The following is a 17,934-nucleotide window of genomic DNA, read 5'->3' on the forward strand; positions in this document are numbered from 1 at the left end:
AAAAACTTTTCTATGGTGAAGTTGGTCAAATATTAAATTGCCCAGAGAGCTTGTGGGATCTCCATCCCTGGAGGTGTTCAGGACTCAACTGGGCATGGCCCTGAGCGCCCTGATCTGGGAGCTTTGGGCAGGGGCTTGGACTGTCTAGTCTGGACTGTCTGGACTGTCTCTGGACCGCCAGAGGGGCCCCTTCCAACCCAAATTACTCTGTAACTGTGTGAGCTGATGTCTTTATGTAGTCCCATGGCACTGACCAAAAGGGATTAATCCAGATCTGGGCTGCTTCTCCAAAGGGATCATTTTCTGGATGAATTTTGCCACGTCCCATGACTTTCCCCAGCCGAGCTTGAGCTCAGTGGATGAGCTGCATCTCTCCACGTGCCCCACGTTGTTGTGAGCCTCAGTGCTGGGGATCTGCAATGCTGTGCTGAACACCACAGGCTGCCCATCAGTTGTTATTTCCCATTTCCAACAACGTTTCTGCTCCCAGATTAATTCACTGACCTATTTGGTAGGGGCAGAAACACAGTGAGGGGGACGGGGTGGCACAGTGCGAGCCATTTAGAAAAGCCATTGAAGCTTTGCTGGGGTTTGTTGAGTTTGTTCTCAGTGCTGCTTATTTCTAAGAAATGGACAAAAGAAATTTTTCCTCGTTGAAGTGCTTGTTGGTCAGCGTCTGCTCCTGGAGCGCACATGCATGCTGCTCCTGGCTGCTCTCAAAGGCTGTTGAATAACCCTGCTCTTGTTCGCCTCCTTGAAGAAATCAGCTTCCCCGGTGCTGGTCCTGGCTCTGTGCACGAAGGTCTGTTTGCAGCTTGGCACAGGAATGTGCCTCCTAACCTCAGGCAGAGCGGTTGGATTCTGTGAGCAGTTTTCTGCCACTTATTTCCTTGTTGCCATAATAACTTGGCTGGATCACATCTGGAATAGCTTAAGAAGCCTCTCCGAAGGGGATGTTTGTCTCTGCAGCACTGAACCTCCCCCCGTACGCTGGGAATCCAGCACAGTTGGTTTTCAGGCAGCTCACCCTCCTGGTTTGGGCAGGGCTGCTTCAAAGGTGGGTGGAACAAGCAAAAAGATGTCCGTCCCTTTTGGCAGGGATTTTCTGTTGGTCTTCTAAATAACTGAATGGCACATTAATAGGAACAGGCGTATTGCTGAGTATAACAATTGAGACATCTCCGGTACACTGAAGACCATTGTGATGTTTCCTGTTTCTGCCGCTCGTTGCCCTGTGCGAAAGCAAATCAGTATAATCTGCTTTACAATGCTCTGTCTTCCTGCTTTAGAAGCCAAGCATGGCTGATGAGCACCACACCGGCCAATGTTTCCAGTGCAACAGGGCTGGCTTCCTCACGAGATACTGTGGGAATTTCCATGCGAAGGTCGCCGCCTCGCTGGGATCCTGCCCCCCCCCCCGGGTGGGTGCGCTCGGCTTTGGGACAGAGAAGCGTGCTCTTGTTTTGCAGCCGGAATGAGGACCCCCAGGCTGTGAGCCCCATCCTCCGCCAGGATCCTGCAAACAAAGACTTTTCATGTGCTGCTTTGCTGTCCCCGGCATCCCAACCCGCCGTGTCTTACAGCAATCAGCTCCAAGATTGTCAGATGCCCAGAGTATGATTTGTGGGGCTTCTGCACCCCCCTCCCAGCTTCTCCCTGCTGCCCCAAGGGTGCTGGGAAGCACCCAGGGCTTGCATCCTGCCACGCCTCCCTAGGGACATGTGCCACAGAGGGTGACAAGCTTGTCCCCTCTTGGGAGCCAGGTTTGAATGAGCACAACAGCCTTACTCTCTCCCCATGCACCTGAGGCCTTGCAGCACCCTGCCCTGTCAGCTCCTCTTTGGGTGCCTGATGCAGTCCCATCCTTGCTGAGTGTATGTGAGGGGCTGGGGAGCAGGGTGTCTGCCCTCACCGTGGGCATTGTCATGGTCCCCTGGGCCGTGCAAGGAGGCTGTGGAAAGGAGCAGGACCATCTTCCCTCTTTTCCCATCTTTTTGACCCAATGCCCTGCGTGCACCATCCAAATCTTGCAAGCAGCGGGTGTTTTCCTTGGGTTGCGCATGGGAGGTTGGCAGAGCTGGGCCGGCGCTGAAAGCTGCTGTTGTGCCAGGAGCTGCGTAAACGCCTGCCCCACACGTCAGCATGGGTGCGCAGGACGAGGCTTAGCCAGAGAGGGGGACGTGTCCCCACAAAACTCGCACCCTCCTCTTGTCTGTGCTGAGCGCATGCAGCAGCCCAGCCCTGGGGGAGGGACGGTTCAAGTTACTCTGAAAGACAGGCCAGTCCCCATCACAACGCATCAGGAAGAAACTGAAATACCTTCAAGTGAGTTTTTTTTTCTCCTGCTTATTTCTTTTTAGCATTTCACTGAATTTGGCTGAGAGTATGTGCTGTTCAGCTGTCAAAAAAGGTGTGGATGTAGCGCCGCGTGGGGAACGGAGCCCCGGGTTAGCCCGGGCAGCTGGCTGCCGCCTCCCTGGTGCAAGGTTGTGCCTCTCCCCTTGTCTTTTGCGGCCTCTGTGGTCCGCAGTGCAGGAGATGAGCAGTGCACGTCGCATGGCTCCGGGGCACAGCAGGCTCCGGCACGCCAGCCTGACTCTCCGGAGATTGGAAAAAGCTCCAGCAGAAGAAATTCCAGCAAACCTGGTTTGTGCTAAAAACCTGCGCTCGGGTCTGCCCTTCCTGGCTCTGCCATCGCTCTCCTGCCTCCCCTCGCGCCTCACCAGGGATTGGCACCGGCTGCTGGGCTGGGCAGCCAGTCTCTTACCTCCCATTTGTTTTCTCTCTAAAGGCAATTACTGGTAGAAAATGGGATTTAAGCAGTGCCTTAGCCTAGGCTGGCTCCCTGCTTTGTGTGTCCCGTAGGTACTGGGCTGCTTGGCCATGTGCAGCAGCGAGCCTTGGAGGGACAAGGGGACAGGAGCTGCTGGCGGTGGAGGTTGCTAATGCCAAGATTCATAGCTCAATGGAGAGGAATTTGGAAGGGAACTTAATTCTGATGGTTTTGGGCTTTGTCGGGATCACCTGTTACTGCAGAAGGAATAAACAGAGGCCCAAGAGAAGCAGGGTCATTCCCAGGGCCGTTACGCTCCGGACATCGCCTTTCTTTGCTGAGGGTGCATGTTTCCAGAGGGTGACCTGTTCCTCAGATCAGCTGGGAAAGCCGGGTTAAAGCTCCTGAGGGAAAGTGGCTGGGACATATTGGTCTTCTTGCAATCTGCTTTGCAAGGCAGCCTGGAGAGCTTTGGTCGTGGTGCAGGGAGGAGCAGAGAGCCCAGTTGAGAAGATGGGGTGTTTTTTGTACTGCTGACCACTTGGGAAGCAGAAGCAGCAGAAGGGGATGGTGGACTCGTGGTGTGCCAGCAGCAGGCTCAGATCCTGCCTCCAAACCCTCCCTCAAGGGGAAAAGCACTGGCTGAGGGGCTCCCATCGGAGGCTTTGGCTTAGCAAGGAAAATGCTCCCCAATGGTCCTGCTGGGATTTACGGAAGAGGGTGCTGGGAGAGCTCAGGCAGAGCCGTGGAGAGCAGTTCTGTGGTGCAGAGGTGAGACACGGGCTCCCAGCCAGGCCCGTTCAGCATGTGCTCTCAAGGCTCAGCATTGCTCCCCTTCTGGAAGTGAAGATTTGGAAAGGCAGCACTTTGGCTGGCAGCCCTGGGGCCAGGCTGCTTCCCTGACCCTCGCGTCACCCAGGGTGGAGCAGACTGAAGCTTATGAAAACACAAGGACCCATCATCCGAGAGGTCCACAGCAGTGCTCCTGGTGGTGCTGGGCTCCATCAGCTGCTGTGGCACAGTGTCCTGGTGTCCCTGTAGTGATGTTCTAGCCCATATCCTGCAACGTGCATTAAAAATGAAGGTGGCAGCGGAGGCAGGTCTGCGATCCCCCAAAGGGCAGCTGGAAGAGACATCCAGCAAATGGCTCCAGGCCATTGCACTTCTTCATGGGTTTCGCATTGCCCGTGGAGTGACTCAAGAGGTATCTCAGTCCCTCAATGGGTCACAGCTCTTATCTTGACATTTGGGCTGCTGCCTGCGGCAGAAGAATTGCTTTCCTCTGGGGAGCAGGGTGTTTCCATCACTGTACAGAGCCTGTTCCCATCGTTAGTGCAGCTCAGGCTGTTGAAATGAAGCAGAGCTTGTGCTGACACTGCTTTGAATAGGATCTGCGGCTGTGCCCAGACTGCAGATCTGATCTCATGGCAGAGATAATGTCATTAAAAGAGTTATGAAAGCTGCAGCCCAGCGGTACTGCATGCTACCAAGGGCAAAGCTGGTGCAAGGCACACTGGTGCGAAGGAGAGAGCCGGCTCCAGGAGTTGGGATGTCCTGCTTCAGAGTTGAGGTGTCCCTGTCCTGTGGCAGCTTCATGTCCTCCTGCGAGGCTGATGTATGCCAGGAGCTGGCTTCCCTTGGGGCTGGAGACACTCGTGTCTCACCAGCAGGGATCAGAGACCAGGGCAAATCTTCAGGAATGCCTTTTTGCTGGGGACAGGGAACACTAGGCCTGCAGGAACCAGGCTGGTGGAGCAGCTGGAGCATAACACATCCCCTGGGATAGCTGGCAGCAAGATGGGGAGCTGAACTGGGCTGCTCTGTGACTTAGCAAGACATGGATCACAATGTTGGTCATTGCATTGCCTCCAGCACCATCTCCTCTCCAAAAGCTGTGGAAGTGCAAATCCCTTGGCCAGGTCTCCTGAGTGGCACCATGCTGGCGGGAGCTTGGGGAGTTTGCCCTCAGCCCGATGGAGCAGGATGAGCTCTCGCCCCTGCCCCATGTCAGCTGCTTCCCATTGCCCTGGGATTCGGCTCCATCTCCTTGGAGAGGCACCAACCCCAACAACTGGCACTGGTGGAGGCTGGGACAGACAGCACTAGACAGAGCTACCACCAGCCTTATCAAGGGCTTGGGGCAAGAAGCTGGGAATGAGCAAGGACGTAGGAACAGGACCTGCTCTGGTTAGTCCTCCTGGGAGGAAAGCGTCCACAGAGGTAAGATGGGAGAGACCCGACCCCGGTGCCCAGGATGGCTGCGTGGGCACTGCGGAGCCTCCGCAGCCCCCATGAAGGAGTCGGGCTGCACGTGCCATGGCAGGTCGGGCAGAAGAGCCTGTGCGTGGCCTCTGAATGAAACAAACCTTTTTCCAAAAGGACAAACCCAAAGGAGAAGCTGCGATAGCGCAGTGAGTCCACGCAAGATACCATGCAATGCAGCCTGCCCAGCGCATGGCCCCTGCAGATGCAGCGTACATCACTCCCAGATCACAGCCTGGTACTGTAGGATGACAACAATAAATATTCATTAAATGCTGTCTCTTAGCCAGTTCCTCTGCCAGTGTCTCTGCTTGTAGAAATGCAGTTGTAGCTTAATTTTGATCCTGTTTTTTCTTCTTTATAGGTTCAGAAGATCGGAAATTCTGCATCCTTTACCTTGCAGAGGTGAGTGGTGCTGTTTTCCAAATTAACTTTCTAGTGGGAGCTGAACATGTACTAACAACTCTGATCCTTTCTGCTGGGCAAGGAGCACTGAACGGGCTGATTTTAACTTCCTTTTTAATTAATTTGCCAGAGGTCTGGAAAGGAAGCGTAACGACTGTAGCCAGAATATATTAGTAAGAAGCTGCTAAAAGGAATCTGTGAACGGGGAGGCTGGGCAGCACTGAGACAGGTTTGCTTTTCCCCTTCCCTCTGTGTGCAGTAGGTGGATCTTCCTCCACGCATCTCACTTTCGATTTATCTTGGGATTCTTTTGCCTGGGGCCAGATTTCCTTGCCAACTGTTTTGTCTTTATTTTTTAGGCATCTTGCTTTTCTTGCCTTCAAGCACCCAGGTTTGAAGCCCTCAAATAAAACAAGGAAGCTCAATCTAAAAGACATATAATCATAGCTCTAAAAACGCATGTGGCTGGTACATGGCTAAATGTACCATGCAATGTAAATCCAAACAGATTTGCAATCACTCAGACATTGGCACAGTTATGTTTGTGTCGTGAAGCAGCCAAGGAGACTGCAAAATAGGTTCACAGTGACTGGACCTACCTAATCATGGAATGCTGTGGCTTTTTTTCTTTTTCAAGTGACTTTACTGTCTTCCTGGTTTCAAGGCCTTGTATTTTCAGGGTGGAAATTTGGATCTGGGAAAGCTCCCCAGGGCGTAGAGGAGAAAGGCAAACATTGCTCAGCAGCACCGCGAAATAATAAGCTATTGTGAAAGTTGGATGAAAATGTTCAGAATGAAAGTTGTTCACCTTGTGTGGCTGGGATTTGGGCCAAAGCACGACTTGCTGCGTAACCATGGGCTGACGAGTTCTCTCTCACATTTCCCTCTTTGTTCCTTCCTTGTCTCCTCTATTTCTTCCTGGGGCGGTGGGGCAGGAGCTGCCTCCTCGGGGGTTTGCTCAGTGCGTGTCCCAGTGTAACATCAGACTTGCGTGATGTCTCCCTACCCAGCTAATCCTGTGCTGTGACTCAGAAAGGCTGCGATGGGTGTTCGTCAGTGACATCCCGACAGCGGGATGAGGCACTGCTCCGTTTTCTCATACATTTGGAAAAATGCATTTGGAGCCTGACATTTAGTTTAGAAGCTTTGGGCCCCTAAGTGGAAGTGACTGAAAGAGAACTGGCTGCATTTCATGAGATCTTGGGAAGGGAAGACTTGTCTTTGTCAAGACGTAATGAAGTGCTTAGCTTTCTTCTGGCGGGCTTAAATGGCTCTTACAGCTCTGGCGACTGAGATCTGTGGCATCCATTGGAGTTGGAGTGTAGTAGTTGTATAGAAAATGTGAAACATTTGCTTTCCTACAGGCATGCTCCCCCACAGAGGACAGTAGGTCTGGACAGGCCATGATTATGGGATTCTGCAAACCCCTTCTTGTTCCCCCTGTCCGCCTGAGGTATTTTGGAGCAGGTTGCAAGTGGAGCAGGAGCTTTCCAACCCGTGGTGACCGGCAGGTCTGCCACATGCCCCTACCCCAGGAGTGGCTGCTCACACCCTGCGCTGTGCCAGCCCACGGCTTTCAGGTGACATCGGGGCAGCCCCTGGCTCAAAGGTGGCATCCTGCTGAGCAGGACATTCCCTCCTGGACCCCACGGGATTGCTTGCAGGCTGGTGGTCTGCACTGAGCTAGGGAAATCAGGCTGACATGAGATCTCCCTGCGGGTAGGTGGGGAGGTGATTCTCCAGCTGTGTGGTTTGGCTGGGTCTTTCCTGCAAGGAAGGGAGAAGGTGGCTTTTATGTGTCCACCATGACTGCGCAGCATGGATAGAAACAGCCGGCTTCAAGGTTAAGGGAACAGTGCACTTCCAGCCGTAAGTCTCACCAGACTCTCCAGCAACGGGCAATTTTGGTTCAAAAGGGGAAGCTGAGGCACAGAGAGGGGGACGTGCCTATGAGTCAGCAGCGAGCCAGGTCAGGACGGTGCCCTCCTGACTTCCCCACGGCTGCTCTTCTGGGAAACGGTGACCTGCAATTCTGAGAGCCACGTGGAGCAGGTGACCAGGCTGCAAGGACACGGGCTGGTGGTTAAAGCATGAGTGCAGAACCTCTCACTTTTGCAGTGCAGGGGTTGCGCGGCTCAATGAACTGTCCTCGGTGGAGGTAGACCTCAGGCAAACGGAGACAAGCTCTTCTTAGATGATGGGATGCTGTCGTGGGAGCCAGCCTGGGAGCATTTAAGCGTCTTCTTCCTGCGGGGAAGCGAAGAAGAGAGTCACCTTCAGGTCATCCCTCTTTTCTCCTTTGCGTTCACTTTTCAGGAGCAAAGCTTGAGTTACAGGGTTGTGGGGGTGTCACCAGGAAATTTTAAGTCTTGGCAGCCCACGGGAGGGAGGGGACAGTCCCCCTCAAAGGCATTCCTGCAAGCTGGCTGCACACAGAGGCATTGCGGGGGGCTTGGATGCCTTGCTGGGCTGGTGGGAGCATCAGTTTGTGGTGTTAAGGTTATTTTTTGCAGTGGGGTGGACTGAAGGCATGGCCTGCTGTCAAATGGAAGCTGGGATTTGGGCCCAGTGAAATGGCTCTCTCGTGTTGCAGTGGCACGTGGGGCTGGTATGGGGGTCTCCGGGCCAGCCCACCGTGGCTCTTCCCATTGCCTGACGGACGTGGTGTCCACTGGGTGCCACGCTCCCGGCTGTGTGACCTCCTTTTGCCCTGGTGCAAGGCTCAGCCTCCTTTCCGACTGTGGGAATGAGGCGGTTTCCCTCTGCAAGGATGGCTTCCCACAAAGAGGGGCTGGCTCTGCTTCGGGGCTGCACTCAGGCTGCCGGGAGTTAGGGTGGAAGGAGGCTCAGGAGGACATCTCTGGCAGGGTGCTGGCCCTGGCCCACTCCTGGCACCCTCGGGGTCCCAGCGATGCGGTGCAGCAGTGCCCTGCAGCTGGGTCCTGCTGGCAGATGTGGCTGTCCCACTGCCCACCCCTGCGACTGCTTGTGGCAGCTAGAAAGCTTTCTATAAGGATGCATAAGGGAAGGATGCTTGTGTGGACGTGGCTTTTTTGTCCCACGTCACCCTGTGGGGTCTCTCCCCCTCCTGATCTGCTCCTGTCCTGCTCTTTGCAGCAAGTGCTCCATCCCTGGGCTTGCCAGCAGCGCTTTACTCTACCGGGAGCCTTTTGCTGGCTCAGCTCTGCCAGCTGGTCCTCTCCAGGGTGGAGGGGATGGGTCTGGGGGGTTTGGTGGTCGTCATTGTCAGAGCTCTTCTGACGCCATGATCTGGGCAGACACATCTGTTGCACTGCCATGACGGGGTCTGGGAGGTTGGTAGAAGCTCTCGTACTGCTGTTTCTTACCCACAAATCATTTGCAATGAGCAGTAATGTATTTAGTGCTGCTGTGAGTCGAAAGGGAGCCCACGGGGCCGGGCTAACTTTGCGTTTGCTGTGGGAATAGCTCTTTGCTGAGGCCTTGAGCTGCTGTCTCCTGCTCCTTCTCATCTGGAAGGTTTGTGAGTAATGTTCTGACACATAAGGTCGCATTTTTGCATTCGGATCTGGCATGATCCAAAGTAAAAGTATGTTTCAATGTCTGCGAGTTGCTTAATTTATTTTAAACAAGAAAGAAAATTCCAACCTTGAGGGGAAACTGGAGTGTCATAAAAAAAGCTACTGCTAGTCATCCCGTCTAATCGTGTGTAAATAAATCACTCCACAGAGTTTAAATCCTGTGCATTATGGTTATTTACAGTCAGATGGCAAACAGTAATCTTTATAGCCCGGTGTAGGTTACAGCAGAAGGGGTGTTTATTTTACAGGCTCTTCAGCGTGTGAATTGCAGTGCTTGGAGGTCCCGAGTGCAGGTGGCCCCGATCCTGGTGGGGCACGTGGCCTCCTGGAAGGGAAGGGCTAAATATAGGTTGGTGTTGGAAAGAATGCAGAAACAGAGGAAGGTTCTCCACTGAGCTGTCCATTCTTGGTGTTTTTGTTCCTCGTGGTGGTCATGGGGTAGCTGCCATAGTCCCAGCATATAAGCAAGCCAGGATTTTGGAAGTGAAGGTGGTACCTTTTGATCTGAGGAATACTGTGTATACCTGGAAGCTTGTCTAGCTTTTCCAGTTGCCAACTGGTATGTGAAAAAGTACTACCAGCGCATGCAAACCTGGTCTAGCATACGTTTCATTTCAGTATTTTAAATCCAAATGAAACAGTTTAAAGGCAGTTGAACAGATCCCACCTTTGAAAGCTTTGGGCTGATTCAGTGTGGACTCGCGTTTCTGCACCCTAGAGAATTTGGAGTGTGGGAGTTTGGCCCCGTTTCCCCCCTGCACACGTGCTATTCCCTGCAGGGCACATACACCTCCTATGATGATGTGCGTAAAACCTGTCAGAGAAAACATTTACTGCGTGGTGGGAATCGGTAGCCTCACAGGGAGCCAGTCCAGAGATGTGAATGTGGTCCAGGGCTGCGTTCACACCCTTCCCTGCTCCGGAAATATTCTCCTGATAGGAAACTGCAGATCAGTGTTTTATTGCATTGTTAGAAGTTTTTGATTCGGACCCAACATATTCAGACCGAATTGACTTAAAATCAAATAGCTCAGTAAATTTTTCTTTCGAAAAGCATTAGCAAAATTGATCTTTTTCTCTGGAAGTTTTCACCTGCAGACACCAGAGTTTCTCTTGGGAAACTGCTCCAACAGAAAATCTTTCCAGTACTTCTTGGCCTGCTGCGATGAGCACACTTACAGACCTGAGGAAATTAATGCTGCGGATCTAATTTTGATCTTGTTTTGCCTTGGAGATGCGCATCCTAACTCTGCACAGGAGATCCTCTAGACAAGTGTCGGAGAAATGACACTGTCCCCCCTCGTCCCCCCCACCCCGTGCCCTGGCTCTCTGCGGACACATCCCTGCGCCCATAGGGTCCCCTGTGGGCTCCATTCCTATTTGCATCCTCGAGCTGTGTCCCAGCTGCTGGCAAGGGTAGGCTTTGAACAAATGCTCTTTAAACTGGACCACAGCTGTAGTGAGGGGCAATGTTGTAGCTTGTATAAATGTGCTTAACTCTGAAGTCTTCACTGGAGAGTCCCAGCTTGGACCATAGGAGAATTAATTTCCCAAAGCATTCTTTGTTACTCCCCGGACTGAGCATGACTATTTAATGCCCTTAGGGATGTGGCATTACCCATTTCTGTCCCACAGGGAAAGAGCAAGGAGAACCGAGGTTCCCATCTCCATACAGGGAATCTGAACGCTGGAGAAGCAGTTTACCGATGGTACAGAGGACTTTAAGGCTCAGGGACACGCTGTGACGTGGCAGATGTTATACACCTGGGTAATTTTGAAGTCATCTCTTCTGGACGTGTCATCAGAAGAGTTTGCAAGGAGCTTTTTTGGGCCCTGTCCTGGCAGATCTAGAGGACACTTAGGCAGATGGTTTAGTGATAGGGAAAGGGGCAAAAGGGCTGGCCAGGGGGTGACATCAAACCTACGCAACCAAGTGAACAGCTAAGGTGAATTTGTTTAGTAAAGAACTTTAAAAAGTAATTATTAATGAAAGAGAGATAAAGAGTACAGATGGAGCACAACTAGAGCAGATGTCCTCGCAGGCACTTGGCTTGATATGACACATCACTTGGCCTGAAAACCTAGAAAGACAGAAAATTGCTGTGGTGCTCAATAAATAGTTAAAAACTCTGGTCTGAAACCTCAACATCATCGTCTGTGAGCATTGCTCTGCCAGGGAGGGCTTGGGAAGCCTGGCTCTTGCTTAATTGCAGACAATCATCATTGACATGGTAGAAAACAGCAAATCATGCCTGATAAAGTGTGCATATGACTTGAAATTTGGGGAAGTAGGAGATGATAGGGAGGGTAGTTCAGTCATAGAGCAGTGGGGGTTAGTTGTTATGGTGGGTGAAAGCTGATTATGTGTTTTCATGTGATCATGGGGAAAAGAGAACTGTACACACGGGTCTGTGAGGGTCAGAAGTGACTGATAAAAGCTTGTTGGGGGAAGAATAATCAGCAGCCATGAGCTCCTGCAGCAGAAAGACAGCATCAGTAGTGATAAAAGTTTGGGATTCAGTCAACTTTTCCATTCCTTTGTTCTCTGACCCCAAAGCGATAGCCAGAAGGCTTGCATTTTGGGTTGAATTTGTTTCCAACTGAAATGGGATGGTTTTGGCAGGGGACCAAAGCAAAGGAAGTTGTTCCCCTTTTCCTTTTTCCCAGCATTAAGGAGGATCTGGTGCCTGGGGTTGGGCTCTGCTGTTGTGGTTTCCCCCCCATCCCGCTTACTCTGCTCCCTGGCAGGGCTTGAGCAGCCTGTAAGATGTCTGATCCCTCCTTTTCAAATGCTCCATCTATACTTTGGGTTCTTAAGTACAAGAAAATACCCACAACATGCAATTACAAAAAGGCCGGTTTAGAGACATGAGCTCAGAAAACCTCAAGGCTGCGATTGAGACACAGAGCCAAGAGCTGTGCCCAGCTCTGACCCCAAAGCAGCGCTGGCCAAAGGGCGCAGCCTGCCAGCCCCCAGCACAACTTGCTGCAGGAGGGTTTTAACCACAAAAAGGAGCAGTGATTTAGGAGTCCCTCAGCCTTGCCTGAACACAAAATCCTGAATTTTGTGCTGTAACGGCCACCCTGCAGATGCCAGAGCACTGTAAGGTGGAGGTATAGTGGGTTTTAAATTCCTGGTAAGAGAAAATCAAGTGTCAGCTGGCATCGGGTGCTGTGTGCGGGGTGGGAAAAGGTAGAAGAGGTAAGTTATGTCTGTGAAGTAGACTATGTGCTCTGTTGAAATTGTATCTCAATTTTCTCTAATGCGTAATAGGAAAAGAGACGATGTCTGTCAGATTTGTGGGCTGTGTTATTTGTCAGATGGGTTTGTTGTATTGCAGTAGGGTGAAAGATCCTCTGGGCTCTGGTGGAAAGGGCACCGCAGAGAAGGTTAGAAGTGTTGGGATCAGTCATACCTAAGGACTTCAAGTAGAGAAAATCTAGACGCGCTCCTTGCTGCCTGCTCTCTCCAGATTTATTAGGTGACTTTGAAGCACGCTGAGAGACCATGAAGTGTATTCCTCTGCCTTCCTCTTCCTGCTCCCAGACCTTTTCAGCATAAAGGGGGACTCCCTCTCCTCCAGCCACTCTGCTGGTGGTGGTCAGGAGATGTTATCAAGTGAAAAATCCTTTCCTGCTCTCTGATATTTCCTTTGCTTCCCGCGTGTCTCACAAGCAGTGGCTCATTTCTGGGCTGCTGGAGACGTTCACCAAGCGGGGTCTGTGTCCTGCGCTGCAGTGCACCGGCGTGCATCACCTTGAGTCGCCCAGCTCATGTAAAAGCTGGACGCTCAATCTGCACACGCTGAACACCTCCGCCATGTCACACCTACAGCAACAGCTTAACTCTTTCCTGAATAGAGGTTTCCATTTTCCTCCATCCAAAGGACGGCGGGTCCCAGCCACTGGATCTCTCTGTGCATGATGCCAAGAAGACCGAGCTGCAGCCTGAACCGCAGGTGCAGGGAGATAACGTCAGACCAAGACTGCCAACACTTTGAAAAGTGCTTCTGAAGGATGTTGTGACATGAACCCATGTACAGATGATCCCAAATGCCGAGGCATTCCTGAAATGCGGCCCTACCCGGCATCCCCATGACATGCCCCAAATTTCAAATGCAACTGAAACGTTCAGCTGGTTCAAGCCAGCGCTCTCCTGGCGTATACCTGGAGCCAGAGCATGCAAAGTGATGGCCGTGGAGCTGGTGGCCAGGCTGCTCCTCTGTGCAGACGGATCCCTAGGCTCTGTCTCCTCTGCCAGTGCCCATTTACCTGGGTTAGATGATGTGGAGTGACACTAGTAGCAGAAATCCTGGGTTGGCATAACCGATGGCCTGGGGTGTACCCCAGGGCAGCTCCTGGGCAGTGACAGCTCCCAGTTCTGGTGTCTTCGTGCAGAGCAGGGAATGCTTGTGTCCCAGTTGGAGAAACAGATAAACAGGGGCTCTCTGCTTCCCTGGCTTTGTGAATCTTTACACAGTTCAACCTGAATCTGAGTTTTGAGATGACCCACAAAATGTGCTTTTTGGAGCAGTTGTTCTTAATTTTTTTCCCCAGCTTTAATTCTGTGGTCACATTTCCCAGATGTTGGCTAAGAGCTGATATGATGCGGGTTACAGTACTGGAGAGATTTTAAAAAGGCCCAGGCAACAGTGGGTAATTTTGGAGGGGAACTGCTGTTCCCTGGGGCTGGCTGCACGGGCTGGAGCTTGCTCTTTTCGGGGCTGTGCTAGGGGAAGAGGGACGGGTAGCTCTGGGGCTGTGTTTGCAGAGGGTGGGTGAGCTCAGTGTTACTGTCGCTGGGGCTGCTCAGCTCTGAGCCCTCCCGCCTGAGAGGAAAGGGCGTTTGCAGAATGGGAAGGCGGTGGACCTGCCTCTCTGTTTGCCAGAGTGCTGTTTGCATGGGGGGCTCCACGCCTGGCTAGTCTCAGGGCTGGGGATTCCTGTGAAGGCTGTTATCTGATGAGCCACTTAAGGACAACCTGCTGGCCTGCAAAAACAGTCTGAGCCCTGTGTCCTCGTTGGCTGCTCCAAAGTGGGTGGAAAAGGTTCTTCAGGCTGGCTTTTCCTCCTGGAGGCTTAGCATCCTCCAAGCTGTGCCATGATGCAGTGCTCCTGTGGCATCGCTCCTCCATCTTCTCTCTCCTCAGTAGCATCATCTAAGTGCGACAGGGTCTGACCAGCCTGGGGTGAGCTGGAGCCACTGGTGGCTCTGCACCATGAAGTAGAAGGTCCACTTTGCTATCTTGGTGCCCCTCGTGATCCATGGGTGTCTGTAGGACGATGAAAACCCATTTCCTAAGAGCCAGGCCTTGGTGTCACAAGGAAGGATGGGCACATCTATCCTTCACCTTCATCTACAGAGCCTCCCTAGCCCGAAAACAAGCCACACAGCAACGAGCCACGCTTCTCTGCAGAGATTGCCGTGCCCTGCAAACGGCACATGCACATCATCTGCTCGAGCACCCGTGAGATCCTGTCACCTTTTGGCCATCCCAGCTTTCAACAGGGCCCCTGCTGTTACTGCCAGTGTTTTGTTTTTTGGGCACCACCAGTGTGCCCAGCAGTCCAAAAACCACAGGAAGAGATGTGGTCCCCCACGGCCCCCCCAGCACAGCTTAGCACGGGAGCAAACTGAACTTTCTCATCAGACCTAGCTCCGTGGGTCATGAAATAACCAGCCAGCAGTTACCCGTGTTTTGTGCACAGGATATTCCCAGGGCTGGCTGTTTCGCCGGTGGAAGGTTTGCTCTGCAATTTAAAAGCTATTGTAGTCTGGAGCCCATTTCCGAGGTACTTCCCCTCTGGGATCTCTGCTGGGTTTGGCTACGGACCAACGCTCTGAACGTTTGAGGCCAGGGGCCGGGCAGAGCTGAGCTGGGCTGTGAGCCCTGTCCCTGAACCACTTTGCCATAAATCCTGCAGAGGAGAGGAGCCTGGGGAAAGGAGCAGAAGTGCCTCCCCCTGATCTGCGAGGGGAACATCCACCCAAGGACCTGACCACCCCCTGGGAGCATGTCTGCTAGCACGAGCCGGGGGAGGTGGCAGTGAGATGGGAACAGCCCCAGGCTAGGCTGGTCACTGAGTACAGGGCTTTGGAGGTGTCAGGCTGAGTCTGGCTCGTTGTTATTATTATATCTTAGCTTTGCAGTGTCATGTAGAGCCACACTTGCGTGCCAGATGCTGTTGTGCTGGGTCCTGCAGAGAGGGGCGTGTCTGCAGCATGGGGTGTTGGTGTGTAGGGTCTGGGGACCCTTCCTGTGATGTGGTGCCATTCTGATGGACTGATTGATGGGCTACAGAGCCAGCAGCCCCTCGTTGGTTGGTGTCTGCTGGGGTAACCAGGAACTCTGCCTGGCCAGACCCCTTGCCTGTCATCTCCCCATGCTCCTGGGTGCCGTGGGGCTGGGGCTCAGCCTGGGGGAGCATCTGCAGGGGTGAGCTTTTCCCATGGAGCAAAAGGGACCTTTTCCTGCTGTAACAGGGCCCGTTTGGGGCTTGCGTTGGCTAGTCTGGGTCCTCCTCTGCAATACATGCCCTGTGTTTTCCTCCTGCTCTCCCACGGGCAGCCCTGGCGTGGGGTCCGGTGCTGGCATGGGGTCCAGCGCTGCCCTGGAGCCGTGGGCTCACCAGAGGCTCCCGCGCCAGCCGGCACGCAACACCTGCAATAACATGTTTTTCAAAATGCTGGGGTGAAGGCAGTCAGAAAGCAACTGGCAGCCACTTCAGTCGCTCACTTTATCTGGTCGCAAACGCCCCCTTCACGCCATCTGCATCCTCCTTTCCCAGCGCTGTGAGATTAAACCCTGTTTTCTCTTTGTAAACATTGGCAGGCAAAGCAGCAGCCTCCCTTAATGAAAACAATAGCGGGGAGGCCGGTTCCCAGAGTGAGCCCTGAGCGAGGCAGCGTGCAGAGGGCACGGCGCAGCCCCGGCGTTAGCTGACCTCCCTGCTCCAGCCTCCCCGGTGCGCAGGAGTGCTGAGCTGGGCAGCTCGGTCCCCTGGCAGGGGCTGGGCTCTAGAGGACCTGTGCCGCTGGTAGAGCTTTATTTCATATAGCAGTCAGTCCTTCAGATGTCTGCCCTCCGTCTGGCTGGATCCCAAAGGACTCTGCAAGCAGGATCCTGTGCTTTAGAGGCAGCCGGGGGTGCTCAGCTACTGTGGGTTGGGCTGGCTCTTTCCCCAACACAGTTGCACATTATTTGGGGGGAGCAGCTTGATGGAAGAGGGAGAAACAGAGCTCTTCTCTTGGGAAATGTCTGTTGGAGAGGTTAAATATCACTGTGAAGGAATAAAGTGCTGAGATCTCGCTGCTGTAGCACAGAAATGATAGTAAAATATGTACAGATTGGATAAATACAATTTTGGCTGTTCATGCCTGCCCTCAGCCTTGCCCACAATACCCAGGACACACATCGGGGCGGTTGACTTTCTCCTCTGCCTTTTGGACCAGAGGGCAATCTCCTCTCCTGGCTTTAATATTCCCAGGCTGCTGGGGCCGGGGAGTCTCGCCGGCTCGCTGAGGCTGAGCGGGAGGGAGAGGGGCACTTTGCTCTCAACAGCCAGTGCGGGCTGAGCATCGCTTTATGCTAAATTCAATCAAAGAGATGGGGACTGTAATTGAATCAGCAAGGGACTGCAGAGCAGGGGTAGGTGAGCTGTGCATCCGTCACAAGCAAGGGGATATGAGATGTCCTTGGAATTGCTTTAAGCCTCATGCTGGGGGAATTGCAGAAGCTCGGTAGGGATGGGGGTGTGCAGTAGTTACAGCATGAATGTGGGCACTGGACTCCTTGCAGCTGCGCTGATGTCTTTTAGGCTTCGCTGAGTCCTTGCCGTCATTCACTTCTGGCCCCAAGTGCAGGGCAGGGAAATGCCAGCCCAGATTTCCAGCCCAGCAGATTGGTACCTGTCCTCTCCTCTGAAAGCAGGAACGATTAGATACTTTCCTAGGGACGAGTGGATATCACAATGGTACAGCCTGGTGATCTGCTGGCATGGGACTGGGAGAGGCTGAGACACCTGGGATGGGAAAGAGCACTGTGAGGTTCCGGGGGATGCTCAGAGCATCACTGCAACTCAGGATCTGCGGGGCAAGGGGGAGCCCCGCCATCTTGTGTCCCTGAATCACAAACCTCTATTCCATTTTGATAGTGTTCGGTAAGCCTGAGCATGCATTTCAAAAAGCTTGTTTTTGCTGTAGGAGTAGATGTGGTGATGTCCAAACATAAGAAAGATCAAATCTTCTCTTTCCTGGAAGTCTCCTCGGAGGGGCGAAGGACTGAACTAGAGATCTCTTTTTTCTGGTGGTGACGTGGGAGGTTGGTTTATTTACCGCTTTAATAGGGATTTTGGATTAAACGTGAATGAATTAGCATCCAATGAAAACAGTGTTTTAAATGGTGTGACTAAAAAGCATTTCCTCTTTTGGTTGTGTTGTGTCTCTGGAGTCACGAAGCTGCAAGTTCCTTAGTTCTCTCTGACCTTTCTGGGAAAAACAGGCTAGCAGAGACCTGCCCTTCTGGAAGGAAATCCTAGGGGGAGATGAAGGGTCTTTTTCATGCCATTTAGTGGAAGACTTTTTTTTGCAGTTCTGTCCTAAAGTTCTGCCTTTTTTTTTTTCTTCTTCTTTTCATATCTGGCCACAGAAGGAGATGATCCAGCCATGAGCATTTCTGGACCCTTTTTAAAGCGAGACCTGCAAAATCCCAGTGGGCAGTAAATGTTACTAATGCTTTATTTTTAGCACAAGAGATGAGCGGTTTAAGGGCTGGGAGTCACTTGCCGAGAGAACTTGGTCAGAAGGTTTCTTAAATGAATGGCAGTAAATGTTACTAAGGCTTTATTTTTAGCACAAGAGATGAGCGGTTTAGGCTGGGAGTCACTTGCCGAGAGAACTTGGTCAGAAGGTTTCTTAAATGAATGGGATTTGTG

General features: G+C 52.5%; 1 protein-coding gene across 2 annotated transcripts in view; it reads left to right on the top strand.

Moving 5' to 3' along the window:
* RGS3 (regulator of G-protein signaling 3) overlaps positions 1–17,934 on the top strand; it is an 84,715-nt gene that overhangs the window by 36,880 nt on the left and 29,901 nt on the right. For both annotated transcript variants that reach the window (XM_019473209.1, XM_009283617.2), the window contains one exon: positions 5,400–5,440. In XM_019473209.1, the coding sequence (XP_019328754.1) occupies positions 5,400–5,440 (41 nt within the window). The remainder of the gene's footprint in view (positions 1–5,399; positions 5,441–17,934) is intronic.

The sequence above is a fragment of the Aptenodytes forsteri genome, unplaced genomic scaffold (genome assembly GCF_000699145.1).
Source record: "Aptenodytes forsteri isolate BGI_AS27 unplaced genomic scaffold, ASM69914v1 Scaffold518, whole genome shotgun sequence".
NCBI lineage: Eukaryota > Metazoa > Chordata > Aves > Sphenisciformes > Spheniscidae > Aptenodytes > Aptenodytes forsteri.